Here is a 27,335-nt window from a genome sequence, read left to right as displayed (position 1 = left end):
AAATTAAGATGGAGTCTTTTTTTTTTTTGTCAAATGATAGATTTTGTTAGATTAGATGTTAGATTAGTCACCAACCGGGTTCGAACCCACGCCGTCATGCAAGGGCTTAACTCTTTTCCACCACTGTGGTAAAATGTCACTTGCAAGATGGAGTCTTTAGCCCTTCATCTTTTGTAGCTCTTATAACCTTTTTTCCTTCTTAATTTGTGTTTATTACCCTATTCAGTAAGGGTGACAATAAACATATAATTTTTAGCATTCTTTACGAACATCTTTTTATTTATGATCTCACTACCAATTTCCTTTACCACTACAATCTTTATTCCTCCATTTTTTTCTATCTTTTACTTATTGGCCAAAGAAGGGTGTACATGTGGTGGAGCTTTGGAATCATCCCTTCTTGTGCAGATAGGTTTCGGTCAAACAACAATTTTGAAGCCAATTAAATAAGTTAGTAATTGGCGTTTTTAGAAAGGCCACAAAAAGGTGACATCCTTTTTTGGTGCAGACGATTTGATCTCGATAGTTGTTATGATGGAAATTATGATTGCTATCACATAGCTAGTCACGCTTGTGTGTTGGTTCTTGACATCCGTCGATTGCTTCCATTGGTGTTTTCTTCTCGAATAAAAAAAATAGAATAATTGTGAAATTCATGTTTTAGCATGCTTATGAAATCAAGAAATTCTATGCACAATGAGCAATAGATCTTGTAAAACCTGCCCTCCCTAGGAACAAAATTACCACAGCCAAACCACCAAACAATGAATATGCAATTGACAAAAAAAAAATCCAATGAATATTCCAAACATAGCAGGAGAGTCACAGGGAGGAAATATCGACCAACAGGCATATAATCCAAGTCACATTGGCCCACCTCTGTACGTAACCTTTTCCTTCTCCACGTTGATTGCTGTCCTTGACTCCGACGTCACGCGTCCATCTTCTTCCTTCCTCCCATCACAAAATAATAAAAATCAAAACCCAAAAAAATTAAACATATGAGAGAACAAAAGGCCTGAGATTCATTACGCCTTGCAGCTCTCCTTCGTCACGGCAACAATCACACAATGTTCACATTGAAAGACAAAGTTGCAGAGAAGCTCTCACATCTCTTTGCCGATGCGCCCACCTCACCCTCCTCCTCTTCTCTTCCTTCCCCTCTCGACGACAACAATCATCGTCCTGAGGTAATTTCCTGGTCCAAGTTTTTATCTTTTTCGTTTTTGTTTATCTGTTTCGTTGGATTGAATGATTGGGCTTTATGGGTTTTGCTTGCAATGTCGGTGTGGTCCTTGTTGTTCAAGAATTTTGAGATCTGGGTTTCTTAGATAACGTAATTTTGGAGTTGGGTTTTTTGTGTAATTTGGTTTTGCTTGGATTTTGTCTAGTGGAAGGACTTGTGATCTCATACGATTGTATGAGTGACCAGATGCTAATTATATTGATACAATTCATATTTTACTGCCAAAACATGCAGTTAATGTGATGGTAATCTTCCTGGAAACTTGGGAAACCGAGTTTTATGACCCTTTTTTTTATCTTTATTTTTACCCTGAAATTATATAATTACGGTTTCTAAGGGCAAAAGTTTAGCTCCATTTGTAAATTTGTGCCTTTGCTGAGTTCGAAAAGTTTAGCTCCATTACGGTTTAGTTCAGTTGATTTATTTTCGTTATGTATCATGATTTTTCACATTGGGTCTTTCAATGTGTAGGCCAGGCCATATTCTAAAGGAGGTAAATCTTTGTCTTCATACTTTTCGTTGCCATCGGTAGTCTTTGGTGTATCCCGATCAAACAAGCATCAATCAATAATTGTTAGTAATGGAGACTTTGAATCCCAAGATGAATCCGTGCATAGATATGTAGAGTGTCGTTCCCCACCAGGTGAGAACAATGAAAAGGAAAACAATCCTGAAAACGATGATGGCTGTGCTTCTGGAGGGAGCACCAGTGGTTCTGAGGTATTTGAAGAAGCAGCGGACCAGCACAGTCTACAGAAGCAACTACCGCTTCTTATGGATGACTCTGTCTTTATCTCCTCAGACCTGCATGAATTCTTGCTGTCATCTCTTCCTAATATAGTGAAGGGGTGCCAATGGGTTTTGCTGTATAGGTAAGCTTCTTGAGGAGTTTTCCCTGCATTAGAAGTACTCTGCTATTGTTGCATTTGGATTTCAATTCAGCATTAATTCTTTTGAATGAAGGGCAGTACTTCGAAACATGGTATATCACTCCGCACACTTATCCGCCAAAGCGCCGAGCTTTCCGGTCCTTGTCTGCTGGTATGTTAATGAATCTGCCAATGAGATTTGAAAATTGATAAATTGAATCATTCGTAGTAATGTGAGGATAATGTGGACCGTCTGTACACTTTCTAGATTGTTGGAGATAGGCAAGGTGCTGTATTTGGTGGACTTCTAGAGGGCCCCTTGAAACCTACGGCAAAGAGAAAGTATCAAGTAAACATGCTTTCACCTTAATGAACATATGTTACTTTTTGCTTTTTAATTGATGAATACGAATATTCAGAAGTTCTTCCCTTGACTCTGGTTATTTATGTCTGAACCTTCTCTCTCTTTATCAGTCTAATATAAGCACCTTCTTATGCCTGCCTTTTGGTTATAGGGAACAAACCAAACATTTGTTTTCACGACCATATATGGAGAACCAAGGCTATTTAGACCGACTGGTAAGAATTTTCTCTTATTTATTTGCAGATGCATGTTTCCTTTTGGAGGATCTGGCAGTCGAATAATTGGTGATACGTAATTTGGGTATAGAGAAAAGATAACTGGTGGTGGGGATGCCAAGAACACTAAACACTTGGGTAGGTTGTAGAGCTTAAGATAGAGATGCTAAATGATACCTAATACCTTGCTGCATTAACATGTCAATTCGTCCTTCATAAGGACAGGCTCTTTGACATCTTCTCTCACAACATATAAAAATGGTACCTTTAAATTTGAATGGTGGACGAACAATATGTAACAAAACATTTAGCCTTTTTGATGCATGAAAAGCCATAGCTGGACTTTTCCAAATTTTGTTTACCTTTTGTCCAGTAAGAGAGAAAATGCCTATGCTGATCCCGTTGTATATATAGGAGCCAACCGGTATTATTACATGTGTTTGAATGACATGCTTGCTCTTGGGGGAGGTGGTAACTATGCTCTAAGCCTAGATGGAGATTTGTAAGTTACTCTTCCAATGCTATGCTTTGAATTCACACCCCCACCAGTCCAATGGGAAAATGCTTGCAGATTCTTATGTCATAATTGTAAACTTTTGTTTGGTAAAGGTTAAGCGGAACAAGCGGACCAAGTGAGACATTTGGGAACTCATGCTTGGCTCATAATGCAGAATTTGAGTTGAAGAATGTTGAGGTAATCCATCTGAGCAACCTCCTCGTCTTTAAGATCGACTGTGAACTTGCGTATACTGCTCACGCTTGACTGCATACTTACGTATATTCCGTTCATATATGCAGCTTTGGGGTTTTACACATGCGTCGCAGTACCTTACATGATACAAGTCAAGGGCGACATTATGCATTAGTATCTTTGTATCTTTGTTATAGTTTGCACCACCATTCAACACTAGAGGAGCTTTGATCAACGTCGCTTGAAAAGCTGTTAGATTTGAAGCTCTAGTTTATCTTGTGGGGTTATTTTCCTTTAGTTATGTACTTGGAACACCACCAGCCACCACTGAGTGTTACCAGAATTGATCTTGTGACTATTTTACTTGTGGCAATGTGAAAGCAATGGTCCGTTTAGGTAACACCATTAGAACTTCAGTCGTCAGTAATTGAAATAGGACTTCAGTCGTCAGTAATTGAATGTACGAACACAATATGCCAACATTATCAAAAATCTCTTCAGCATTCATCTATTTTCGATCTCGGTTCTTTTTTCCTTCTCCCCTATTTTCCGCGAATGTTCACCCCTCAGAGCTGATACTGCACACGAAAAACAAATACAACACTACACAAGTATTCCCAAAGGTACAAACTTGCTACAAATCCCTACTCAATGGCCAACAAGATGCATTCAAATAAATGTCGTCGTATTATCACTGCTTCACGACTCCATTGCACTATCGTCGCCAGGCAGGCCAAAAATGCGAAGGTTTCGGTCCATTGATCCTACTGCAATATAATTTGCATCTCGTCCAAACTTCACGCTTGTTGTTTTACCTAAAACCAAACAAGAAAATAATGAGCATCCCAAGTTAAGGCCACAAGGTCTCCAACCAAATTTACAGGCATGTGAAGAGATTTAATCTAACCTGTGCCAGACATATCAGGGAAAGTCTTTACAGTGTTCCATTCACTTTTCACGCTACCAGTTTGGATGATTCTGCAAATGCACAAGGTCGGTAATCAGTGCTCAAAAGTTTATGGAAAGCATTACAGGCGGAAATGAATATTTTGTCAAAAGTTTTTGTAGGGCTGATAAAATATTTAATGTCATTTCTCACACATTCATTCATAAACCAAATGTGGATACTTAGGGACAACTTCAGCAGTTGACTACTGTTATGGTGGATTTCAGTTTTGCTCAGACCACCACACCACGGTCTAGTATATCTAAGCAAATGATTTCATTTCATTATCTTCTTAAATCGAGAAATACGTGAGAGGGCCACCTTGAGTGTTCCATAATTGTCCTTGGAATATTACATTGCATGGTATTTATCCATACTGCAACTATGGATATGCCATGATTGTCTTTAGACGATCGCAACTTATATACAGCCTCCACAAATTTGTTCAGCTTCTTGACATTATTAACATAAAATGAAAATGCATACTTGTACACCAGATTTGAAAAATGAAAATACAGCATTTTGCTAATATATTTTTTTTTTTCTTTTGGGTGTCCAATCAAACAAGGTTTAAAATTTAAATACTGACCTTATATCAGAGCCTGCAGCAGCAAGGTAATTTCCACTGTAGTCAAATTCAACTGCAAGGATCACAAAAAGAGCTTTTCATTATACTCCATTCTACTTTGAAAAACTTCTGCGATATTAAAATTCATTTAAGTAGGAAACCTTTGCCAATTTATTATTACTAATAAGAGATAGAGATTACATAACAATTAAGAGTAACAACAACAGCAACAAAGCCTTTTCCCACTAAGTGGGGTCGGCTAACAATTAAGAGTAAGCTGGAAAAATAAAATAAAGGGAGTTTTAACCAAAAGCCCGTGGTACTGTTCACTTTAACGAAAAACCATATTTTTACACTAAAAAGTCAAACCTGATACTATTCACTTTACCCTTTATTTTGTCCTTATCGTTAAACCTCAAAGTTTTCAAGCCCTTTTCATTAGTTTTCCTTAAAATAAAAGGTAAACTGGATGGAAATATGACTCAAAAACATCTCTCATCTACCAAGAATTAGAAATACACATAAGATGTGAACCAAGAATCCGCCATCTAAACTAAGAACCCGCAAGAAGTTAAGTAATATTTTCAGTCATTTAACTGACTTTGCTAAGTACTGGTATCGTCACTGAAATGCTTGTCAGTTTTTTTTTTTCCCCTAGAAAGAAACAATGAAAATGCTTGGAGGTATACGTACCACAGTTTGTTGGTTCAGCACCGTATGGAGTAAATTTCTTGAAGTTCCTCAATTTGCGTAGATCCCACAACTTAATGCCATCACTAGCTGCGGTCTGTTAAATTCAAATGTAAAATAAGAACACGGTATTATCTAATTCTCTATCCGCTTCATGTTTTTCTTAGTAGAAACCTACCGCAAGAAAGTAACCATTCTCAGAGAAGGAGATTGCAGTTATTGCGCCAACATGTCCCTCAAATGTTGCAACATTTGACTGTCAATTAGCAGAAGTAATGAATGTAAGATCAGGAAAACTGAAAATAAGAGGATGGAAGGAAAATAAACCCCACATACCTGACCCTTTACATCCCAAATTTTCACGAGAGCCTCTGAGGTGCCTGTTCCAAGAATGAGACCATCAGGATGAAATGCCACAGATGTATAGCCGCCTTCCGAAGCAGAAGCGTCCTCAACCTTAAGAGCCAAAGAAACTTCCATTATACCAATATCATCATGTCACGTATAGGTAAATATAAGTTAAAATAGCTATTTTAAACCCCCGCAACTCTCTCCAAAAGAATAAAAAAATTCATTTTTAAATGCCACAACCCACAACCCCCCCTCCCTCCTTCCTCCAAAACCAAAGTTGGCAGTATCTTTTAAATGAAGAAGATTTCTACACCTCACTTTCCATTATTGTAGATAACTCAAAAAAATATACAAGCACAAATGCACCTATACAGGTGCATCTATTTAAACAGTTTACAGGAGTTTCAAGTTTATGCATTTGTAATGTACTGCCTCATACAAGAAGATGACTTTAAAAATAATATTAGTTGATAATAGAGAGAGACCGAAAGAGAGACAGAGAGAGAGACCTGTGTTAGACATAACCCAGATGCAATATCGTAAAAGCACCATGTACTATCAAGAGAAGCAGTCACAAAGTAGTCACCCGTGGCATGTACAGTGACAGCTTGCACCTGAAAATTATGATACACGCTACATAAATTCATATAGATAGCAGATAACTAGTATAATGAAGAAAATAATGCATAATAAATCTCAGTTGTTAAGCAGTACCCCACAAACAAATTTCAAAATAAAGTGAAATCTCCAAATAGCAGTTTGTTTTATTATGGACATTGTTAAATATAGTTGGTTACCATACATTCTATAACATCAACTGCAGAGTCCCCAATCCTGAATACAAGGAAACATCACAGAAGTGGACGCAAATAGTAGAATTTGTGATTGAAGTACAGTAAGTATAGTCACATTGCTAAAACAGATTAAGTCCAATAGATAAGTGTGTCTACAGGATAAATAAAAAGGATGATTCACTGTGGTCCTTTTTTGGATTTGCTGCACATTACATATTTTGTCCACCGAAAAGGGCTTTAATATAGAATAAATATTGGTGAACTTAGGTCCGAACCATTTACCTCCGCAGTATGGTCCTTCAAAATGTGCCTACAGTTATAGTTCCCATCATCAGTGCCTTGCCATATGCGAACTGTCTGCAACATTAAAGAGAAATGATGAGATAACATCAAAAGATAGAGTACCCTATGTTGCATATCTGATAAGTTACACCCTTACAACCTATTCAATAACATCTAAATTGCATGCATGTAAAGTTCCCTAGTTGACTCCAATTTATCCTGTCTTTTTTCCTGAACTCCTTCCCTTTGTGTTTGGGTCAGGGGAGGCTGATCACCACCCCAGTTACGACACGTAAAGCACTACAAGTAAATTTAGAATGTCAATTTAAATCTGTGTTGGTCCACATAGGTATACATAAGAAGTCCCAAGGATTAACTTGCAATTATGAGGTAGGCAGAGTTGAGCAGGAAGGTAAAAATTGACACCGAACGACATGCAAAGCTATTGATAAGTCCAGTAAATAGAAAAGATAAAATGGTAATGAAAAAATAAATAGATCAAGAGAGGTATTAAAGATATCCATGACAAAGAAACGAGAAAACAAATTTATTGCGGCTGACCTTGTCTGCTGACCCACTTATGAACAGATCATCCTGACCTACAAATTTCACGCTTGTAACCTACCAAAGAAAAACATGCATAAACTTCCATATCTCATGGAAAGAAATCAAGTAATTGTTTGCTACAGAATTAATAGGTGAAACCTTCTTCGAATGACCACTAAGAGTAGATATGATTTGCGCTGATGTTTGATCAAAGATTACAGCATTTGTATCAACCCCTCCAGTTGCAATGAGGTTCTGCAAGAAGAAAGACAAAATTTATATTTGATCAGCAAAATGGAAACATAACTGAGTTGAATGACATAAAGTATACAGAACAGACACACAAGGATTTATGACTTTGTCCTTGAGTCCGTAATCCCGTATAAAGCATGAAGTGAAAATCAGAGTAAATAGCAGATCAAGGTAGGAAAAGCATGTAAAATATCTAGATTTGTTCATTCTAAATTCATTTCTTCATTTCAGCACATTTTGTTTAGGATCATCCCTAAACCTAAAGATTTATGGAAAGATTAAAGCACCACAAATGCACTTCAATTTGTACGAAGGCGGTATTGAAGAGCAAAAGCATGCAGCAACCATTATGAACTTGAGTCTAATACCCATCGAAGTGATGCTCAATCAAAACCATATAATAATAAAGGTAAACACAATCTCATACCTTGTTAGATTGAATGTCAATTGATAAAATTCCTGGTTTGCTTGTTCTATGAAGAGGATGACTAGATATCTGAGTATACCTCTCCAACGCATCAACTGGAGCCAAAGTTGGGGATATCTGAGCAGAAAAACCATATAAAGATAAAAGCCATAACTATCAAAACTTAACAAATAAACTCTGTGAGAACAGCTGAACTTCACAAGCAGCTTTTCTCAACAAAAGACTATATAAACTACACATGGACAGTAAACTGTTAAAACTTTGGCACATGACATCAGACAAATCAGAGAAATGCAACAGAGCATAAACAGTACCTGCCGCATCTTCCGCTGCTGTGAAAGAGTTACATTACATTCGGTCATCTTCTCTAGGATACTGGCAGATATTCCAGGTCGTATATTGCTCGCACCAGGTCCTTGCTGGTCATCAGCAACTAAAATAAAAAATAGAGCTCAAATTAGTAAACAGAAATTTATGAAAATATGTTATATTATCTGAGAAGCATATAGAGTAAGAACCTGGTGTTCCATTGCTATGGACAGCAGCATTTGCCGTAACTGTTGATTGTGCGGGAATTTGTCTCTCAGCCTGGGCAAGTAATAACCTTGCTTCATCCCTTTCTTTTTTGAGTCTTGCAATAACACGGCAAGCGGCATCATGCTGCCAAAATACAGATTACCAAATTAGGTCATTCAACCAAGTCATTCCATTTCAATACACTAAAAATAAGAAAATGAGTAACAAAATGCAAAACACATGTAAGCTATATATGTAGTTTTGAAGGAAATGAATGAAACAAAAAATGGAACTCGACTAAGAACAATATGCAGTTAGAAGAAAGATATCCTAGTTGCATTACCTGATACAAAGCATGACTCAACTCTTGCCTTGCTGTATGTAGTTGTTTCTCCATTGCAAAGTTGGCTAGCATCAAACTATCCCATTCCTACAGGTAAGCAAGGAAAAAAAATCACTTTGTTAACACTACATATAAAACATATTTCCAACAATTAAACAACTTTCTTCGTGATAAAACAAAAAAGTGAAACCACATACTAACAGTAAGCACAGACAATCATAGTTAATTAAATAAAATGGTAGATCAATCCAAAGAAATTACGCGCTATCCAAAAAAAATTCTTAATTCTCAAAGGAAGATTCAACTAGAAATACAGCCTGAACTGCTACCATGAACAGAATGAACAACAGATAGGTTATGTAATGTGGTAGGAGTCCATTGACTGCGTGATGCTAATGGACTCATCAAGACTGGGTGATGATACTGGACTCATCGAGATCTGAAAACAAATGCTGGGATTGCTAACGGATGTCCCATTTAACGTCGGCTGCTCTTGGTTGGCTGGAGTCAGATCTCTCTATTGCACACATGTATAATAAAGATGGTTTCTCTTTGGACAATTCATAGACCATGAGATATTAATGGCACTCAAAGTTGCATACTGAATGAGACAATTGTAGTATTAGCATAAAACACTGGTTAAAACACAGAGTATACAACAACATTGAAAGCCAAAGTTAATAATAGTATAATCAGAAGACATACAAGCTGGAACATTCCAAGCATTCCAGGAATACTAGCAGCTTGTGCAGGTCTGGGCCTCACTATCTGCATAGGAACATATACAACAAATCAACATAAGAAGCTATAATAATTACAGAAGACAACTAGCTTACTGATAAAGACTATAGGACATCCCATTTGGACACATGATTCGAGGTAATTTTCCAGATACCGCGTGAACACATAAATACGCTTACATAAATATATAGACAGATATACCAAAAATTGTACCAAAAATGAAATAAAATAAGTAAATATATTGAAATTCAGTACCTTCCCCGTTTGAACTGGAATGATATCATCAGCGGTAAGTGGTTCACCGGTTACCGGGCATTTTCCATATTCCTAGTGGGATAATTCAACAAGTATAACTACTTGGTCATATGATTCAAATTGCACCTTATCCAACAAAACTATGACATCATAAATATAACAGCAGCAATAAATGGCACAAACTAAATGCACTAAGAAATTTCCACATGCTATTAATCTCTTATTTTCCAGAATTTTCTCAGCAACCAAACAGTAAATATTGCTAAAACCCAAAGAAAACCCTAGAATGAACAGAGCGAGCGAAAGGAACGCACCGAGATATGTCGCTCGATTAAACGCTTCTCGAAGAGCAACCCGGACTTCTTGGAGACCACAGGCTCCTCCGGCACCTCGCCGGATACTGTACGGACAAAGAAGAAGAGATGGAAGAAAGGGGGACATCAGTTCAAACGACGCCGTAAGATAACGAATGCGCTAGAGAGAGAAATTTAGAGAGAGAGAGAGAGAGAGAGAGAGGCTTACGTGCGCAGTTCATTGTGGCAGAGAGCTAGGGTTTTCGTCGGAGCGTGGAGCTGCTACTGACTCGGCCAAGCGAAGAGGGAAGCGCTGTCTCACTGAGCAATACGAAGGAAACGAAATGAGGTCGATGGGTTAGATTTTATGATTTCGTGATACGATCCACAACCAGGCCCACATTAGCTGGGCTTTCAATAATTTGGCCCTGAGTAGATGGACCGGAGCCCAACTCATTTTGGAGATTGATCTCATTTCAACTAACACAAAACTTTACAATCTTAAATAATCGTAGTTGTGGGAGATTGCCTTATAAATTCTCGTTTACTTGGGCCCAGCTTAGTGTTGTTTTTTTTCCCATCAAAAGTTGTTTCACTTCAAAGTTATCTGTGAATTCTAAAAGTAATGGGCTCCGGACAACAGCTTTTAAAAGCATGTATATTGCTTTTAAAAGCTACTTTAATAAAAAGCAAATTGAGCCTTTAATGAATATTTTTAATTCATGTAATACGCTCATTAATTTTTTTAAAAGACATTATTTATCCTTCTAGACGTATTTTATCCCTGGAGAACAAAGTGACTATCACCACCTACCACTACAAACTCTAACCTCTTACACCACTATTGTTGCCACCACCATCACACCACAATCACACCACCACCAAAACCATACCCGCCACCACTACTACCACAGCTGCAACTGCCACCATAGCTATTGTCGCCACCCCTATCACCATTGTTACCTCTACAACCCAACCACCACACCCCTTTATTGGCACCACCACTACAACCATTGCCCTCGCCACCATTGTCGTTGTCATCGTCATCGCCCACACTATAATGTTCATTTTTGTCATTATATACAATTATATTATTTTTACATTTAAATTAATCAAACGCTTTCACACTATTTTTCATACACATAACACTTTAAAAATACAATTTATCCAACGCTTAACTGTTTTATTTTGCAGCTGATTATTCTTAAAGTACAACATAAAACTGTTAAAAACACACACACACATATCAACCCCAAGCTGGCCCTTAGTGGATGAGAGATTCAAGTATCGAGAACAATTTAAAATGCATTACATGATGGAAAATACTTAGTACTCACTTTCTAATTTGACCCGATTAAAAAATAGCACATGTTATTTTTTTTATTAGAGCCCAAGAAAAATTAATAACATGTGCATTCTTTTTTAAAACAATAAAATGTAACACCCCAACCTCAAAATATTTATTATATTTCAGGAAATAATAATAATAGTGATAGGCCCAAACTAAACTCTTGTTTAGTTGTCTACCATTTATTCCAAAACATAAAGTTACATCTCAAGTTATTTTATCGAATTCCTTACTTAACTCCATTCTACATCCAAAGAGTTGCCTCAATTATTTAACTACTCTTTATAGTGATTCCTTTATTACAAGCCTTGCTTCCAACTATGATTTAGTTCCATTATGTTCTACACCCATAATTCTCTTATCATAACATACAAGTACATTTCCAATTGATTTCCATTTTATTATTAATTCCTTCTCTTAAATCAAAACTTCAACTAAAGATATAATTCCGATTAATTTACCTCATTTGTTTTATGGCTGCATCTAACCGTCTCGTTAGACTGTCTACGTACCTGAAGAAGGGATCAAATCATTCGTAGTTCAAATTTCCAAAAATTCAACCCAAATCCGAATATATTCCTTTAATCCAACATATACCACAATTATGTTAATGTTCAAACCACATCAGTTAGATCTAAAAAGCATAATTAAAATAGCGAAATGCACCTAAAAACACAATGTCAGCTCCCTAGCCGTGCGTCGTCTCGGGAGCCGGTAGGCCGCCCCGACTCGCCGGAAAATTTAACTATTTATAAAAATTCTCAAAATTTATGAAAATGAAGGTCTCAAAAAGTAGAGCGAGTTTTATACCTGTGGCCAAGTCTAATTTGTATGTCTTCTCACTCCCTCCTTTCCCTCCCTGTCCTTCTTCCTGATTCGTCCTCCCATTTTCCTCCTTTCCCTCCTGCAACTATGTTCTCTCTTCTTTCTCGCTGCCCAATCCGACGCCCCTCCCCTTCCCTTTCTTAGCCACCCACGTGGCCTCCTTCTACCGCAAAACAAACTCCAAAAATTCTGGAGTTTTCCAAATCCAATGACAAATTTACAATTTTGCCGCCACCTTCGTTCGTTGCTATTTTATTCGTTATAATTCCGTTTGACGAAAGGTTTTGTGCATACGCGCTCGTGGGATCGAGCTCTATCCAAATATGCCAAGAAATACGATAAAATATGTTAGGGTAAAATACGTCCTCGTATAACTACGTTATACCAACTAGGGCACTTTTGTCTTTTCCCACTTATCGATAAAATTTACGACGTCAATTATAATAACTTCCGGAAACAAAACTTTAAAATTTCCCAATTCTATTTTCATAACCATAAATCGATTTATTTTCGATTTTATCCACATATTCATAATTATGAATATTTAATTCATATATTTAAATTTTCAGAGTATTACATAAAACATGTATTAAGATATCATTGTACAAAAACCAAAAGGCAAGTAATCACCAGTGGGCACCCAGGTATTAATCCGTGCATGATTATTACAAAGACAATAATTAATTTACAAATGACTTCTTTCGAGTAGATAACCTAATACAATTGGAGTACCACATAACTTAGAAACTAACTTTTCTAATACAATGATATTATTAAAATTAAGGGGTTAAGAATTTATGCTAAACTACACAATGAGTGAACCATAATAATTTGATATTGAACTCGTCATCCATAGGGATTGGTGTATTAATTATTTGAGCAAATTGTAGCAATGGTCCCTTAATTTTAACTCAATTGGAATAATGGTCCCTCAACTAAAAATTCATTACCATTGGTCCCTCAACTTATTAAAGCATGCATCTGTACTAAAAGTCTATATATTACCATTGGTCCCTCAACTTTAATCCAACTGGAGAAATGGTCCATCAACTTTAATAACTCAATTAGAGCAATGGTCCATCAATTTTAACCCAATTGTAGCAATGATTCTTACAACATAACTCATTTTGACAAAATTCTAACGAAGTTGACGAAAATAACCATAGCTACACGTTTTGATTAGTTGAGGGACTCCAATTGTAGCAATAGTTCTTCCAACATAACTTATTTTGACAAAATTCTAACGAAGTTGACGAGAATGATCATAGCTACACATTTTGATAAGTTAAGGGACCAATGATAATGGATTTTTAGTTGAGGGACCATTGCTCCAATTTGATTAAAGTTGAAGGACCATTGCTACAATTTACTCTAATTATTTCATCCTATTTGCTCTACCACATTTTCATACTACATAATGTGGTCAGTGATGTATAAACGCCACTTTAATTAATGGTTTTTTCTCATTGAACATTGGATGTTGATTGAATATATCATATGTCACACGATATTTAAATATATGGTCCGAATATGTGCCAACTCTAGTACCAGTCACTCTTTTGTTGTAAGTATACCAATCCCGTCAATTTTAGTAAATAAGTTTATGTAATGTGTATTTCAAATAAAAATAAAGGAGGAATGCTAGTAATCGTTTTAGGTTCGCTTTTCATTCTGCAACATTGCGTGATGATTCAAATCACCTAATTTCTAGCTCATCCTTTAAAACTATTATTACAAAAAATTAATTAAAACTAAAATCGCTAAGAACCATTTGTTTTTTTCAATTAGACACTGAAATTATGACAACATTAATGGAAGGATTTAACAACTTTTGATTTGATTGATTTCTTGCAATTGATAGTGGCCTGTAAAATATAATATTTTGAGCGTCAAACAATATTGCAAAATAGTTATTAAAAGAGATGAGAAGATTGAAGGAGAATGTCTAAATAAAGACCGAAAAACGAAAATAAAAGGTTCTGTAATATCGGTATTCATCCAAAATATCAGTGAGAAATATATAGGTTGCTAATGAAAGTTTTAAACCTCTGAAAGTATACAATCTGTGATGATTAGCATTATAACTCGATTCATGTACTGTACCGCCTACTGCCCATAACGATATAAAATTTGAAGTTGTGTAAGGGGAAATAGAGGAACCTATTGCTTTGGGGGACTGAAATATAGAGTATATTCGCTTTCAGAAACAGCTTTATTTTATATCAGTAGCTAGCTAGGTAGGCTTTGCTTAAGTTTGGAAAAATATTTATAGAGACATGTCAAGAATATGTGAAATGTAGCTAGGTACCAAAAAGTATACGTCGCCTGCATCAAAAAGCGAGACAAGTACTCAGACATTGGGTCCGAAGGTTGATGATGATCGTGATCGTATTCGTGTTTGCTTCAAAGATCCAAATGGCAGATTGTATGGCTAAAATGGTACAGGACAGATAAATTGATTCCCAAATAAAAATTCAGAACTTCCTGGGATAGTATATTGCACTTCCAAGAATAATTGCATGGAATTTTTCAAATTTGAACTTGAAGGGCCATTAATCTCAGAACAGATAAACAAAGTCATTCCAAGGTGTGAAAAATAGATGCCCTTGTTTTCCAGTTTTGGTAGTTAGGATTCCTCCGAAACATGACATGATGAATAATCAGTATAAGAATTTACAAGCAGAACCATTCAGTGATTTGTGAAGAAATATGGCTCCAGCATGCTTAATATCTCGGATTTGGAATTTTGGAGGACAATCAAAATTATATGTTAGATTACAAGATATTGATTCCACGTTAGAACCTTGACTAATAAAAAAGCCCTTCGAGTGAAACTAGTCGATCACTCTGAGTGTATTGGCTTGTCGGATGATGAAGATGATGAGTAAGAATCACTCCAACTGTTCAGGAATGATGTCATTAAATAGCTAGTATTTTAGTTAGTCTGAACGCCGAATGGAGAAATTCTTAGGCACACCGTTTGTAAACAGGAACCCTCACACATGTTAAACCGCCTCATGCTTGGTTACATGATCAATTATTAAGAGCAGCGTTGTAAAGCTGTATAAGAAAGAGACGTGCATGTTTCACGACGAAAAGTACGTGATATGCAATCCAAGTATTCATTTACATGCTGGCCGAGTGAGGCACACCTGCGCACGCTCATAGAACTCCATTACACTCACGGCTTGCTCATAACGATCGAATCGCACAATCCCAACAGATGAGCTGGTGAATCATTTCATTCCAAAGCTATGGTACATAGACTGGTATAGCTATTGCTAACTGGCCATGGTATGTGGAATCTTTGCATAATATTTGCAAAACAATGTGAAAGTGAAGTGAGTGCTCACAGTACTCCTTCGATCCCTTCAACAGAGAATTTATTTCAAATGTTTGCGGTGAGAGTTGCGACAGTACGTAACGCATCGTGAAAATATCAAAAACAAAATCTTAGATTCCGAAGAAAATCTATACCAATCCAAAAATATATGAGACAACCAAATCACTTCATGCTGTAGAATTTTTGCCAAATCCAGAAAATGGGGAGCTCTAGAGGATGAAAAAAAAACAGAGAACAGCATAATTAACATTCATTGTCGACCCACATTAACGTGATGAAAAGATAAATTGAGGAAGGGGATTGATCCCACTTTTGTTAAACATGTGCATGAGGCATGTTTTGTGCCTGTTTGTATGAAATTTAAAAGAGAAAAATTATACATTTAAATTGATGAACTTGGTATACATAAAGACTATTTTTAGGTGCTCGTGGAGTTGGTTTGGCCTTTGCACTGACTTTGGAATAGAAAGGTGGAGGTGTGGATACCACATACCTTTTACTTTCAAGAGTGCTCGCTATATTCATTTAGGTTTTTTTACTTTATACGCATCTTTTTAATTTGCGGATGTCAGATCAACTGAATAAGAAGATCAAAAAATAAAATTTAACAAGGAATGTGTGAGAAGTAAAAAGATGTGTGTGGATAACTCACCCTTCATTTATAAGATGGTTAATTTTGTGCTCTATATATGTATGTTTCGTGATGATATATATGATGATGACATGACCAAAATGAAAATGCTTCATTCCATATTCAAGGTTTAAAAAATCCCAAAACTATTTGGACACCAATAATTATAATATGCACTTGCTAATGCACTTTCTAATAAAGATACACCATATCATATGTGAGTTCATCTACATAAAAGAGTGTGTCAACAAACGAGTTAATTTTGTGTCTAGCATAAGAAATATAAGTGCATACATTGTCAATGGTATGCTTTATTACGCGAGGGCCAAAAAGTCCATATGATATGGACATATGGTTTGTAATATATAAGTTCATCTCTTGCGCTATAAACGTTTTTTTCTTAGTTGCATATATTATGTTAGTATAAATGAGTTTTAGATTAGTTCACTCAAGGAGAAAAGAAAAAAAATTTACAGAAAATGAACCAAATTAAGAGTCATCTAATAATTAGTGTCATTGAAACAGGGAGTAGAATTCTCTCCCCTTTTTTTTTCTTTCCCCTCCCATTTGAATGGTTACGGTTAAGCCACGTCCACACCCTATTTTAACTTTTTTTTATAGCAAGAGAATGTGAGAGGAGGGAATGGAAAGAGGAGCGAAGAGAATCATAGTTCTTAAAAAGATCTCAAATTTTTTGAAGCGCCTCATCTTACTTGATTTCCTAAACCCTAAACCCTAAACTTGTCTAACCTTAAATTTAAGATGAATGCATATTCTCTCTATTCATACCATGTTTTTGTACCACATTTTCATACCACCTTAGATGACATTTGATGTGGACATCACATCATTTGAATTAATCATATTTTTAAATTTAGTTCATTATTTAATAAACTAATACTTAAGAAAAACTAGTTAATTAAATGATGATTGTGGTATACGAGAAGTCTTTCTCCTTCCTTCCTTTGGGTTTTGCAAATTTTTCAAATGATGTGGCTCTATCCACATCAGATGCCACCTAAGGTGGTATATAAATATAGTATAAAAACATAGTATAAATAGCATTACCCAAGTATAAAATGAGATTTAAAAGCACTTCGAAACGATCAAGTGAGTCACTCCGACTTAATTACCCGCCTAGCACCCTAGGCATTACTTTTATTTCCTTTCAAGCTAGTTCAATGAACACTTCTGTTTTTCACAAATTTGGGCATAATTAACTTTCATCCTTATCCATTGGGTATAATTCCCAAATTACTATTAGTCTTAATTCCAATAATCTACCATTCATTATATTCCATAATCCACCATTGATTAACTAATATTCCTAATCATTTTCATTGTCTTTCTTAATCTTTAGGGTCCAACTTCTGCTCATGATTAACTGTCTATACAATAGAGGAATTACTGTATTGTATTCTAAAGAAAACAATTTTATGTCATTTCATGAGGTTGATATTGGAACCAGATCCCCTCCAGACCCAAGTAAATTGAGCTTCCTGAGCAAAGGATCCGGACCATTGAAATTTGATCAAATAGCTACAAACAGAGGGCCTTTTAAAAATTATAATAATTGTAGCCGTTTGATCAAATTTCAACGGTTCGGATCTTTTAATCCTTAGGCTTAGTTTTTTTAGTCCAGAGGAGATCCGATTCCGTTGATATTGAAGGAGGCTGACACACAATTTACAAAAAGATTCAGATCTTGTGGCAAATATCAATCATCTTCTAGATTATTTGACATTTATTGTAGCAAATGTTTTATTATACTACTCATATTTTCATTCAAGCCAACACGATATCTGATGATTTTGCTACTTGAGCTCATAGTAACGTCAATATTGTATTTAATTTTGTCATCTTCCTCATCCTAACTTCCTAGTTGATTATTTGATAAGATCAACATACAACTCATGATACGTTTGTGTAACCCAACACACAAACGTAACTAGAAAATTACATCTAAAACTCACCCATCAATAAAATTGTGTAATCTTTCATTATATTATGGAGCTGTTAGTAACATTTCAAAATCCGAGTTAATCCAATATTATTATTTTACTAAATCAGCCCTTTGCTCGCATCTAAACCCAAAAGTTGCACAACACAACAATTCCACCCATAAAGGGTTATTCAAGGAATTTCAACCATAAAATGCGCCAAAAAGAAAACAGAAAAGAAAGCAAAAAGAGAAGCAAAGTTTGCCATTTTCATCATCGTTTCATTATCTCAACAAACCTTTCAAAGAATCGGGACTTACCAAAAAAACATTTCAAAGAATCGCGCAAAAGGCAAAAGGGCTTGGTCAACCAAATTCTGCTCTAACTGTTGCGAGATAAGGAAGTTCTCAGAAAACCAAAACCTGCTAAAACGAAAAGATAATTGTAGGAACACCAAATTTCTAAATCAAATATGCAAATATGACGTTAATAAAAATAAGCACGTTAATCAGCATTTAAGTAATAATTTAATTATCAATAGTCATATCATTTGTTTATAAAATTTAGTTTCCGAAGCATTGTCCGATTGGCCACGTGTCATGTCTCCTTCAGTTGTGTTCTCCCAGAGTGCAACGGCACGTATGGACTCAGAAACTTGCGATCCCCCGCGACGCTCGGGTTGACCAGTGCCAGCCTTGACGGCTAAGTACGGACACATCCCCATCGTTATATATTTCAGTTTATAACTTAAGTTTCCAGCCACCCCACACCCTCCATTTTCTTAGCTGACTCTCTCTCTCCTTTCTCTCTCCATTATAACCTCCTCCTCCTCTCTCTCTCTCTTTCTCTCTGTTTTTCTCTTCCTTCCTTCCCTATTAATTTTTCTTCTGTCGTTATCCTGTCTGTCTGTCTGTCTGTAAATTGGTTTTTGATATTGTTAGCTGATTAATTAGCTTTTTTGAAAAAAAATTAATTTAATTTTTAATTAATCTGTTTTGTGTTTTGCACTTTTTTGGCATTGGCTCCTCCTTCTGTATATAGTTTGATCCCATCGAGATCACAGAAAATAATACGCGGGTCCGTCTGAGGAGGAGCAAATTATGCATGTAAATATTGATTAATGCATTACTATTACTACAGTATTTCTCTCATTGATTCTTGCTAATTTTTAATTAAGCAACCGAACCAATATCGATTAAGCTTTCGAAGCCTAGAGAGAGAGATTTGGAAATCATGTTGCAGCATGTGATTCAGCAGCAGCAGCAGCAGCAGGAGCAGGTCAAATCCCATTTTTTAATCTCATTCTCTGTTCATGCATGCATGCATTCATATTGTGATTTCTGATTCATAATGGTGTTCATATGCATGTATTTTGTGTATAATCTGCATATTAATGTGTTTGCGGAAATGGATTCTTCAGAATTAGTCTTATGGTGATACATAAATATATGTGTGTGTGTTTAATCTGCAAATTGGTGTGTTTCTGCAAATGCGTTCTTGGGAATTAGTCTAAAGATGAAATATTTCTTAAGATTTTACCATTTCATCTTCAAAATTAGTGTGTTTCTGCAATTGGGTTCTTGGGAATTAGTTAGAGATTTAAGTATTTCTTAAATTTTTAACATTTAATCTGCAAATTAGTGTGCTTCTACAAATGGGGTTTTCAGAATTAGTCCTAGATTATAAGATAATTGCATGCGAATCAATTTGTTCTTTAATTCCTTACATGTTTTTTTATGCTTTGCTGGGTTCAATGTTGATGTTCTTAGATGGTTTGGGTCAAAATTTCTTGGTCCAATTGGTTGAGGAGTCAAGCAGCAAGGAATTTTCATATCCCTTCCCTTTCACTTTCACCTCTTTCTGGGATTTCTGCTATGTGCTGTAACCATCATTTTGCTCAATCCCTTTCGCATCTCTATCTTCCCCAGTCGCGTATGCATTTTCGATTATTCAAATTTGAATGTCTTGTATTTGATTTCGACATCTCCAAAAATCACAGAATTCATCACCATCTCTTGTACTTCTGACTTTTACAGCAACTAGTTGGAATACAAGCAGAGCAAATACAAAACTTTGATACCATACGTTTATATTATCAACATGGACTTGCTTCTAGAGTTCTATTCCCCAAATAATTTGTGGGGTCAAGGCATTTCAACCAATTTTTTTTTTTTTTTTGTAGATGGTTATTTCAACCTTTGTTGCCAATATACCCACAAAATTGTCATTGTCTTAGGGTTGCTTACTAGTTATTTCCCACTTTCCTATTGGAGTTGAATGGGAATATTTAGCTCTTTATGCTTCTCCTAAAAGCTTTTCTAATCTTGATTCTTTTGCATTTAGATGGTTAAAGGACTGCCTTAGTGTGACAAGCATTTCACATGGATAACATAATTGCTTCTTTTCCTCCAAGTGCTTTTAAATTCCAATTGTTTGTTCGGACCGAGTTGTTTCTATAAACTGGACAAAACTTACATACCAAGAGCTTCCTTCTTAGTTTACTCCTTTAGTTTCTAGCTGCAATTGGGTAACTTTCTTCCTACATGTCACATGGAGTACAAATGCACATCTTTTTCTACTTTGCACACAAAAATCCACCACCAAACCATCCTTCTTTTGAGCACTTATGTGCTTAATGAATCACACATATACATGGAAGGTTGGTCTGTGGAAACCATATAAAAAAACTTGGAAAAACTCTCCGATTCTTTCTATTTATTTTTAACTTTTTACATGCTTGCTTCATGCATATCGAAAGAAAAAATCCGAGTGAGGGGGTGAGGAAAAGTCCTACTCTGATGCAGGTTGATATATATTTACTGTACTAAGATAAGTTAAAATTATTGGATTAAAAATATGAAGAATGATGATCCTAAGCAAAAGGTTTTATTATTGCACTATGACATGGTTTTTATTTATTTATTTATTTTTTGTATGGATTTTTGTCAGATAATCATAATTTTTAACATTGCTCTATTATGTTTTGCTTGCAGAATGAAATTTCCAGCCAGATTAGCTCTCAAATATTCGAATTTTGTGACCCGGAACTATTCCAAGAGACCCTACAAAAGTCCGAGGTCACTTCTTCTCCAAATTGCTGCTACGAAGAAAATTCATCCTTCGTAACAAACCTTTCACTGCCCCCAGATATAGAAACCAAGTTCAGTACCTACCAGGATAACAATGGCAATACTGACACAAGCATTTCCCAAACCCCCACAACTACTAGCACCACCACCACAACAACCACCACAAGCACCAACACCACCACCACTGCCGCCAGTGTTAATAACACCACAACCACTATCACCGACGCCATCAACAACAATAATGGCAACCTTTCCATAATATTTGATTCCCAAGAGGAAATTGATAATGATATATCAGCTTCAATCGATTTTTCTCCATCACCATCCTTTTCTGTACCTCCCTTTCTCATAACCCCGCAAGATCAATTTGATTTCTCTCAAGTGCCACCTCAAATGCCATTAGCAGATTCTGTTGTTGAGGGATTTTCACAGTACCCTGACGAACCTGTACCACCTCTTATGACAGCTCCATTAGCATCAGTTTTTGAAGAGGATTGCTTGTCTTCAGTGCCTTCTTATGTTCCTTTGAACCCTTCTTCTCCTCCTTGTTCATTTCTCGGTCTTCCTATGGGACCATACATGCCTACTGGGCCTATAAATCCTGCTTCACTATCTGCTGACAACACTGGAATTTTCACCAGCAGCATTCTTATGGCTTCTGAATTGCAACAGCAAGACTTGGAATATCAAGGAGACAATGGTGGACTTTTCTGTCTAGATTCATTATCGAGGGTTTTTAACCCCGAAGAGCTTCAGGTACTAATCACTGCTAGTAAATTTTAGTACTTGGTAGATACTTGGTAGATACTTGGGAGATAATTTAAGAAATAACTATTTTATTTCTCACAAGAAACAGATCAAACAGTTTAGTTTAATATGTTTGAATTAAAAAAGGTGGTTCCAAAGTTTCAAACTTAAATCAAGAAGGAAGTTTGATACACCATATAGAAAAAAGAGCAGAGGTATATGGAGCCTCTTTACCCTTCTCCTTCTATATGAAAACGAAGTCTGTTTAAAGAAAAATTAAATCCTTTTAAAACTAGCTATATCAAGTTGATTTTTGAGTTTTCAAACTATTGTGGTGAATAGTTGTTGAAATTTTTGAGTTTTCAAACTATTGTGGTGAATAGTTGTTGAAATTGAAGATCTTGAAGAACCTGCCCTCTTAAAAAAAAAAAAACTCTGCATTTTAGTCCTGTCTCTCTCATGAGCTCTAGTTTTCCATTAAAGTCATTTGAAAAAGAGTTAGAATTCTGATTTAGGAGACATCGAAGGGAACTTAGTGTCGTAAACCCTCGTATGGGCCACAGCTACCGAAGTACCATCTTGCTTATATGTTCTCTTTAGACTGTCATCATCTGCATGTAGACTGGAAAATACGGTATCATATTCAAATTAACCGAATAATATCAGCATGCTTAGCATCGAAATAAGGACAGAAGTACTTTTCTTTTTGTGCACTAGAAGGGACTAATGTTATTTTTCTTTGGGTGTAATTTTCACATTTTTCCTCTATAAAAGGCACTTAGTGCTGAGAATCAGCAACTGGTGAGTGGGGCTGGGAACTCTACTTCTTTACCAACTGAGATTTCGATAGCCGAAGACCCAAATTTTAAAGTAGGAAAGCTCTCTGTTGAAGAGAGGAAAGAGAAGATCCACAGGTACATGAAGAAAAGGAATGAGAGGAACTTCACCAAGAAAATCAAGGTTCATGTTCCTTTACTAATATTTGCATGAGTGCATGTATGTTACTATGTGTGCTTCATACTAGGGAGTAGGGTTTAAACTGTCACTAATGTCCAAGCAAATATGCAGTATGCCTGCCGCAAAACACTTGCTGACAGCAGACCTCGAGTCCGAGGAAGATTTGCAAAGAACGATGACTTTGGTGAGACCCATCGACCTGTGGGAAGCAGTCATGAAGACGATGAAGTAATGCCTCTTACACTTTTAACACATACCTTTTCTTGCAAGAAACAATTCTCAAACTGTTATGATTTATATTATCTTCGGCGTCTTGTCACCTTACAAAATTTTACCGTCCATTTTATACCGGTCATCTCACATTAGTAAATATTGTTACAGGTAGTTGTGAAAGAGGAAGAGGATTTGGTTGATTCCTCAGATATCTTTGCTCATATCAGTGGAGTCAACTCTTTCAAATGCAGCTACCCAATCCAGTCCTGGATTTGAGCAGCATATAGTACTAGACTAATAATCTACCAATTTTGCAGGACCCTCTTTCCACCAGTGATTTGTATATCCTGGTTTAATAAAAAAAAAACAAATGAATAATTGGGTCATTATATATATTATTCATATAAATAATTGAGTCAGGAGGAAATTATAGAAAGTGCATAACTATGTAAAGTCTTGTGATACTATTTCTTGTACAGACTTCAAACCTTGTAAGGTGTACATTTCATGGCATCTTACTTACTTGAATACTAGTGGAACCTTTGTTTGTAGTTTTTCCTCGGACCGAAGGGAATTTTTTTGCACACTTACGAACCCCGAGAGACTTTTAGAGTGAGTTTGGAGGAGGGACTTTGAAGTTCTACAGAGCTCGGGACTTTTAGTAGTAACCTTGTAGTGCTTGAGTATTTCATTGATAGTGTTTTTGTAGCACATTTTTTAACAATCGAATCTAAAATTTCTTGCAATTTTAAAGTCTCTGACCCAGAATGGGGTTAGAGATAGAGGGAGAGATTGTCGTCTCTCAAGTTCTCTCCTACCCTACACCTTTAGCCGTCATTTCTTAAGCTCGTTTGAGCGCCAATGGTAATTTTTCCTCTGGGGCTTATGCCTCTTTTCTCCTCTTCTTCCCAAGTTTTTCTCTCCCACCATCATTCTCTACTCTTCCTTATAGCTCCTTTCCACCATATATTTTCCCCATAGCTCAGAAGCCCAAAATGTAAACCCCAAAAACTAAAGGGTACTTTAATGAAAAACTTCCGGTACTGTTCACTTTAACGAAAAACCACATTTTTACACTAAAAAGTCAATCCTGGTACTATTCACTTTACCATTTGTTTTGTCCTTATCGTTAAAACTCAAAGTTTTTAAGTTATTTTCATTAGTTTTCCTAAAACTAAATGATATCAAACGAACCCCTAAATTTTGATTATAATCCCTTGATTTTTCAATTTTACACGGTTCCTCCTCCTTTGCTCATAGAAGAATTATTCTCATCTCACATTATTAGTGTTTTCGCTGTCACTCTTCTTGTTCGTGTGGTCGTGCTTGTTAGAGAGCAACTAACCCTGAAGGCTTAATTTGTCAAGGAATGAGATACTGAACCACACGTGCGCTCTTATCTTGCACATGGAGAAGCAGACAAATGAAGACTACAAACAACAAAGAAGTAGGGAATGCAGTGTTGAAACTCGTAACCTCTTGCAAACAATGCTTTGATACCATGATAGACAACAACGAATCCCAAAAGCTTAAGCTAACAAAGAATAGACCAATTATATTATCAAATTTACGGTGTTTTGATACAAATTCTGACATTTAAATTCAAGAGTCCAATTCCCCTTTTAAAAGGTTTTGATTCTGATGGACCCGGGTCTAGGTTTTCTATTGGGTTTGTTTTGGAACTTTGCTCGGTCGTATTTTGGGCTTATGTACTTAAGAGGACTTCCTCTTTTAGGGCTGGTTCACTTCACAGAAATAGTAAAATGAATGAATTGGAAAGTTTAAAAATTGGAGAGGTAAGGAAAGGGAATTAGAACAACTAGTATCCTTGTTGATCCGATTACTTATTTATGGGTATTTGATTACGGATTTTAAGAAAAAACTTGCACTTACCAATTCCTCATGTGTAAGTAAACGCAGAGGAGGGTTAAGGAGTGAAATAGTTCTATTTTCCATATTTTAGTAAACGCCGAGAACTTAGGATCAAAATAGTTGCAGTTCAAATTGCTTGCTGGTAAAGATGTCCTTATATGCCTGTAAAAATTATCATCTCCAACACACGCACACACACCAAAAAAAAAACAAAAAAAAAAAAACTTCATTTAACTTAGTATAATCTATAAAGATACTCATCTCATTATAACTTGTTGACTTTATAGTACAACTACATGTCGATAAATCTTGAGTTTAAATGACACCTAGTTAAATCACCGTCTCATAATTATCAGAAAAATAAAACCGCCATAACAAGGAATCGAAAGGGACATGTTTGTTTATCCTAGGTTCTTCTGCACCAAAAATTTTGAAGGTCAAAACCAAAAGCCCATATGCGATGACTTTTGGGAAGTCTAGAGGTTTTGAAACGAGAGTGTGTTATGTTAGTTATTAGGTATGGAAAAACTACAGAGCGCAGACAAAACGCCTTTAATTTTTTCAACAGGGTTTGTTGGTGAGACGGCTCCCCAAAATAGACAGGCCTTTGGTTGTCGTTTGTCGACCAAAATTTTAAAACAACATTTCAATCCCTAATTTCTGGCCTGCACATGCATAATTATATAGTACCAATTTAAGATTCGGTTGGTCCCACTCCTCTCTCCCTGTGCTCCAAAATTTGAATGTTTAAATATTCACAGTGCAGGAATTATTGGCTTGGGATAAGACTAACAAATAGCTACTTCAAATGTATGTATAATGGTTTCCCAGTGAGAGGAATATGTGTATTTGAGTTTTTAAGGTGGCAATGGAAGGTAGTGTACATTGGATGAGGTTTAGTCACGGATCTAGAAATCTAACCTCAGAGGGAGCAAGTGTAAAGATTTTGTCGAGCACTTAGCGCGCATGTCATCTTTTGCCGAGTCATACTACATGCATTCTAACAGATGACGACTTTTCAAGTGGTGTTGAGACCCTTGCCGAGTGTGACGATGTATCATGCATGCGGACTACTATCAAGATATGTTGGACGTACATTTTATCGAACATTTAGTGGACACAAAAATGTCGACAAGTCCCCAAAGGACCTTCATTAGCTTTTGTCCAACCTTCGGAGGCTCTTATGGCCACCCAGGTTCCTATGTGGATCCGCCTCTAATAAGTCCTATCGCAAACTAAAATGTCTTGATGATTAAATCGATTCAAATTAAAACACTCAGTTATCATGATATATTGGAGGGAATTTTGAACCGAATTCCCATAGTGATGGTGCCTTAGGTCAAATTGTCATGATAGTGGATATGTAGGATCACAGCATTCATCCAATTTTACTAGTGATCATGGTGTTAGTGGGCATGCCAATAACTCACTCTACCCACAATTCCACTTGGGAAATTTGGCATAGATAGAGACCAACAACCACTAACTATCCATCCATTGCTACATAACCTAAAGCTACGGATTCCCTTCCCTTCCCTAGCTTTTAATTCAATTTTTCTTTGGTTGTTATGTGAATTCCAACTTTTTCTTTGTGTAGTTGGTAGTTACTAACTTACTATTGCGCATGTGAGAAAGACAACTATTGTACCGGGAAAAAGATAATGTATAAGTTTGTAAATGTATCCAAACACGAGAGTGTAAAGTGTAATTTACCCACTATTCTATACTAAACGAAGCCCTAAAATACGACAAGAGAAATTTAAACTTGGATGCAAGTGACGGGGCATACTGCTCTTTGCGACTTGATTAAGCTCATAGTTACGTAGAATTAGAGCGTATAGACATTTGACAATGGTGATAGTCTAATAATGACATTTCATTTTCTAGTGTTGAAAAATTATTCTAGGTTTGATCGTCCTCAGACGGTGTTTAGAGAAATAACAAAATAATATTAACAAATGTGTTATAATGAAAACATTTT

General features: G+C 36.1%; 3 protein-coding genes across 4 annotated transcripts; 2 read left to right on the top strand and 1 right to left on the bottom strand.

Moving 5' to 3' along the window:
- The first annotated feature begins 886 nt into the window (after nucleotides 1-886).
- On the top strand, nucleotides 887-3,896 carry LOC126597658 (uncharacterized). 2 transcript variants are annotated; one of them, XM_050264473.1, is made up of 8 exons: nucleotides 887-1,190; nucleotides 1,723-2,118; nucleotides 2,215-2,287; nucleotides 2,384-2,464; nucleotides 2,631-2,694; nucleotides 3,109-3,196; nucleotides 3,304-3,388; nucleotides 3,493-3,896. In XM_050264473.1, the coding sequence occupies exons 1-8, from the start codon at nucleotides 1,123-1,125 to the stop codon at nucleotides 3,529-3,531; spliced, it is 894 nt and encodes a 297-aa protein (XP_050120430.1). In that variant the 5' UTR covers nucleotides 887-1,122; the 3' UTR covers nucleotides 3,532-3,896. The 2 variants fall into 2 exon arrangements, with proteins under 2 accessions (XP_050120430.1, XP_050120429.1); XM_050264472.1 differs by having other exon boundaries at nucleotides 892-1,190; nucleotides 1,718-2,118.
- Nucleotides 3,860-10,745, bottom strand: LOC126597654 (pre-mRNA-processing factor 19-like). Its single transcript, XM_050264468.1, has 18 exons — nucleotides 10,619-10,745; nucleotides 10,411-10,496; nucleotides 10,097-10,168; nucleotides 9,806-9,868; nucleotides 9,101-9,187; nucleotides 8,760-8,901; nucleotides 8,556-8,674; nucleotides 8,242-8,358; nucleotides 7,722-7,817; nucleotides 7,578-7,637; nucleotides 7,017-7,091; nucleotides 6,450-6,554; nucleotides 5,926-6,045; nucleotides 5,768-5,845; nucleotides 5,593-5,686; nucleotides 4,921-4,972; nucleotides 4,293-4,363; nucleotides 3,860-4,200 (listed from the first exon to the last, which is right to left on the bottom strand). Exons 1-18 carry the CDS (start codon nucleotides 10,629-10,631, stop codon nucleotides 4,085-4,087), a joined length of 1,566 nt encoding a protein of 521 aa, XP_050120425.1. The 5' UTR covers nucleotides 10,632-10,745; the 3' UTR covers nucleotides 3,860-4,084.
- Nucleotides 10,746-19,229: 8,484 nt separating this feature from the next.
- On the top strand, nucleotides 19,230-24,033 carry LOC126597655 (uncharacterized). Its single transcript, XM_050264470.1, has 5 exons — nucleotides 19,230-19,754; nucleotides 21,470-22,321; nucleotides 23,087-23,272; nucleotides 23,381-23,497; nucleotides 23,651-24,033. Exons 1-5 carry the CDS (start codon nucleotides 19,710-19,712, stop codon nucleotides 23,756-23,758), a joined length of 1,308 nt encoding a protein of 435 aa, XP_050120427.1. The 5' UTR covers nucleotides 19,230-19,709; the 3' UTR covers nucleotides 23,759-24,033.
- Nucleotides 24,034-27,335: the final 3,302 nt, after the last annotated feature.

This window comes from Malus sylvestris, chromosome 13 (assembly GCF_916048215.2).
Source record: "Malus sylvestris chromosome 13, drMalSylv7.2, whole genome shotgun sequence".
Taxonomy (NCBI): domain Eukaryota; kingdom Viridiplantae; phylum Streptophyta; class Magnoliopsida; order Rosales; family Rosaceae; genus Malus; species Malus sylvestris.
Note: the sequence above shows the minus strand (reverse complement) of the source record. Positions and strands in the feature narration are given on the sequence as shown.

Excerpts from the sequence above, each read along its gene's own strand:
- LOC126597654 (XM_050264468.1), bottom strand. Across the intron at positions 8,902-9,100 it reads TGAGTCATGCTTTGTATCAG|CATGATGCCGCTTGCCGTGT; the intron begins GTAATGCAACTA and ends GTATTTTGGCAG. Across the intron at positions 4,973-5,592 it reads TGCTGAACCAACAAACTGTG|TTGAATTTGACTACAGTGGA; the intron begins GTACGTATACCT and ends TGATCCTTGCAG.
- LOC126597658 (XM_050264472.1), top strand. The coding sequence starts at position 1,071 with ATGTTCACATTGAAAGACAAAGTTGCAGAGAAGCTCTCACATCTCTTT. Across the intron at positions 3,197-3,303 it reads CTAAGCCTAGATGGAGATTT|GTTAAGCGGAACAAGCGGAC; the intron begins GTAAGTTACTCT and ends TGTTTGGTAAAG. Across the intron at positions 3,389-3,492 it reads TTGAGTTGAAGAATGTTGAG|CTTTGGGGTTTTACACATGC; the intron begins GTAATCCATCTG and ends TCATATATGCAG.
- LOC126597655 (XM_050264470.1), top strand. The coding sequence starts at position 19,710 with ATGTTGCAGCATGTGATTCAGCAGCAGCAGCAGCAGCAGGAGCAG. Across the intron at positions 19,755-21,469 it reads AGCAGCAGCAGCAGGAGCAG|AATGAAATTTCCAGCCAGAT; the intron begins GTCAAATCCCAT and ends TTTTGCTTGCAG. Across the intron at positions 23,273-23,380 it reads ACTTCACCAAGAAAATCAAG|TATGCCTGCCGCAAAACACT; the intron begins GTTCATGTTCCT and ends GCAAATATGCAG.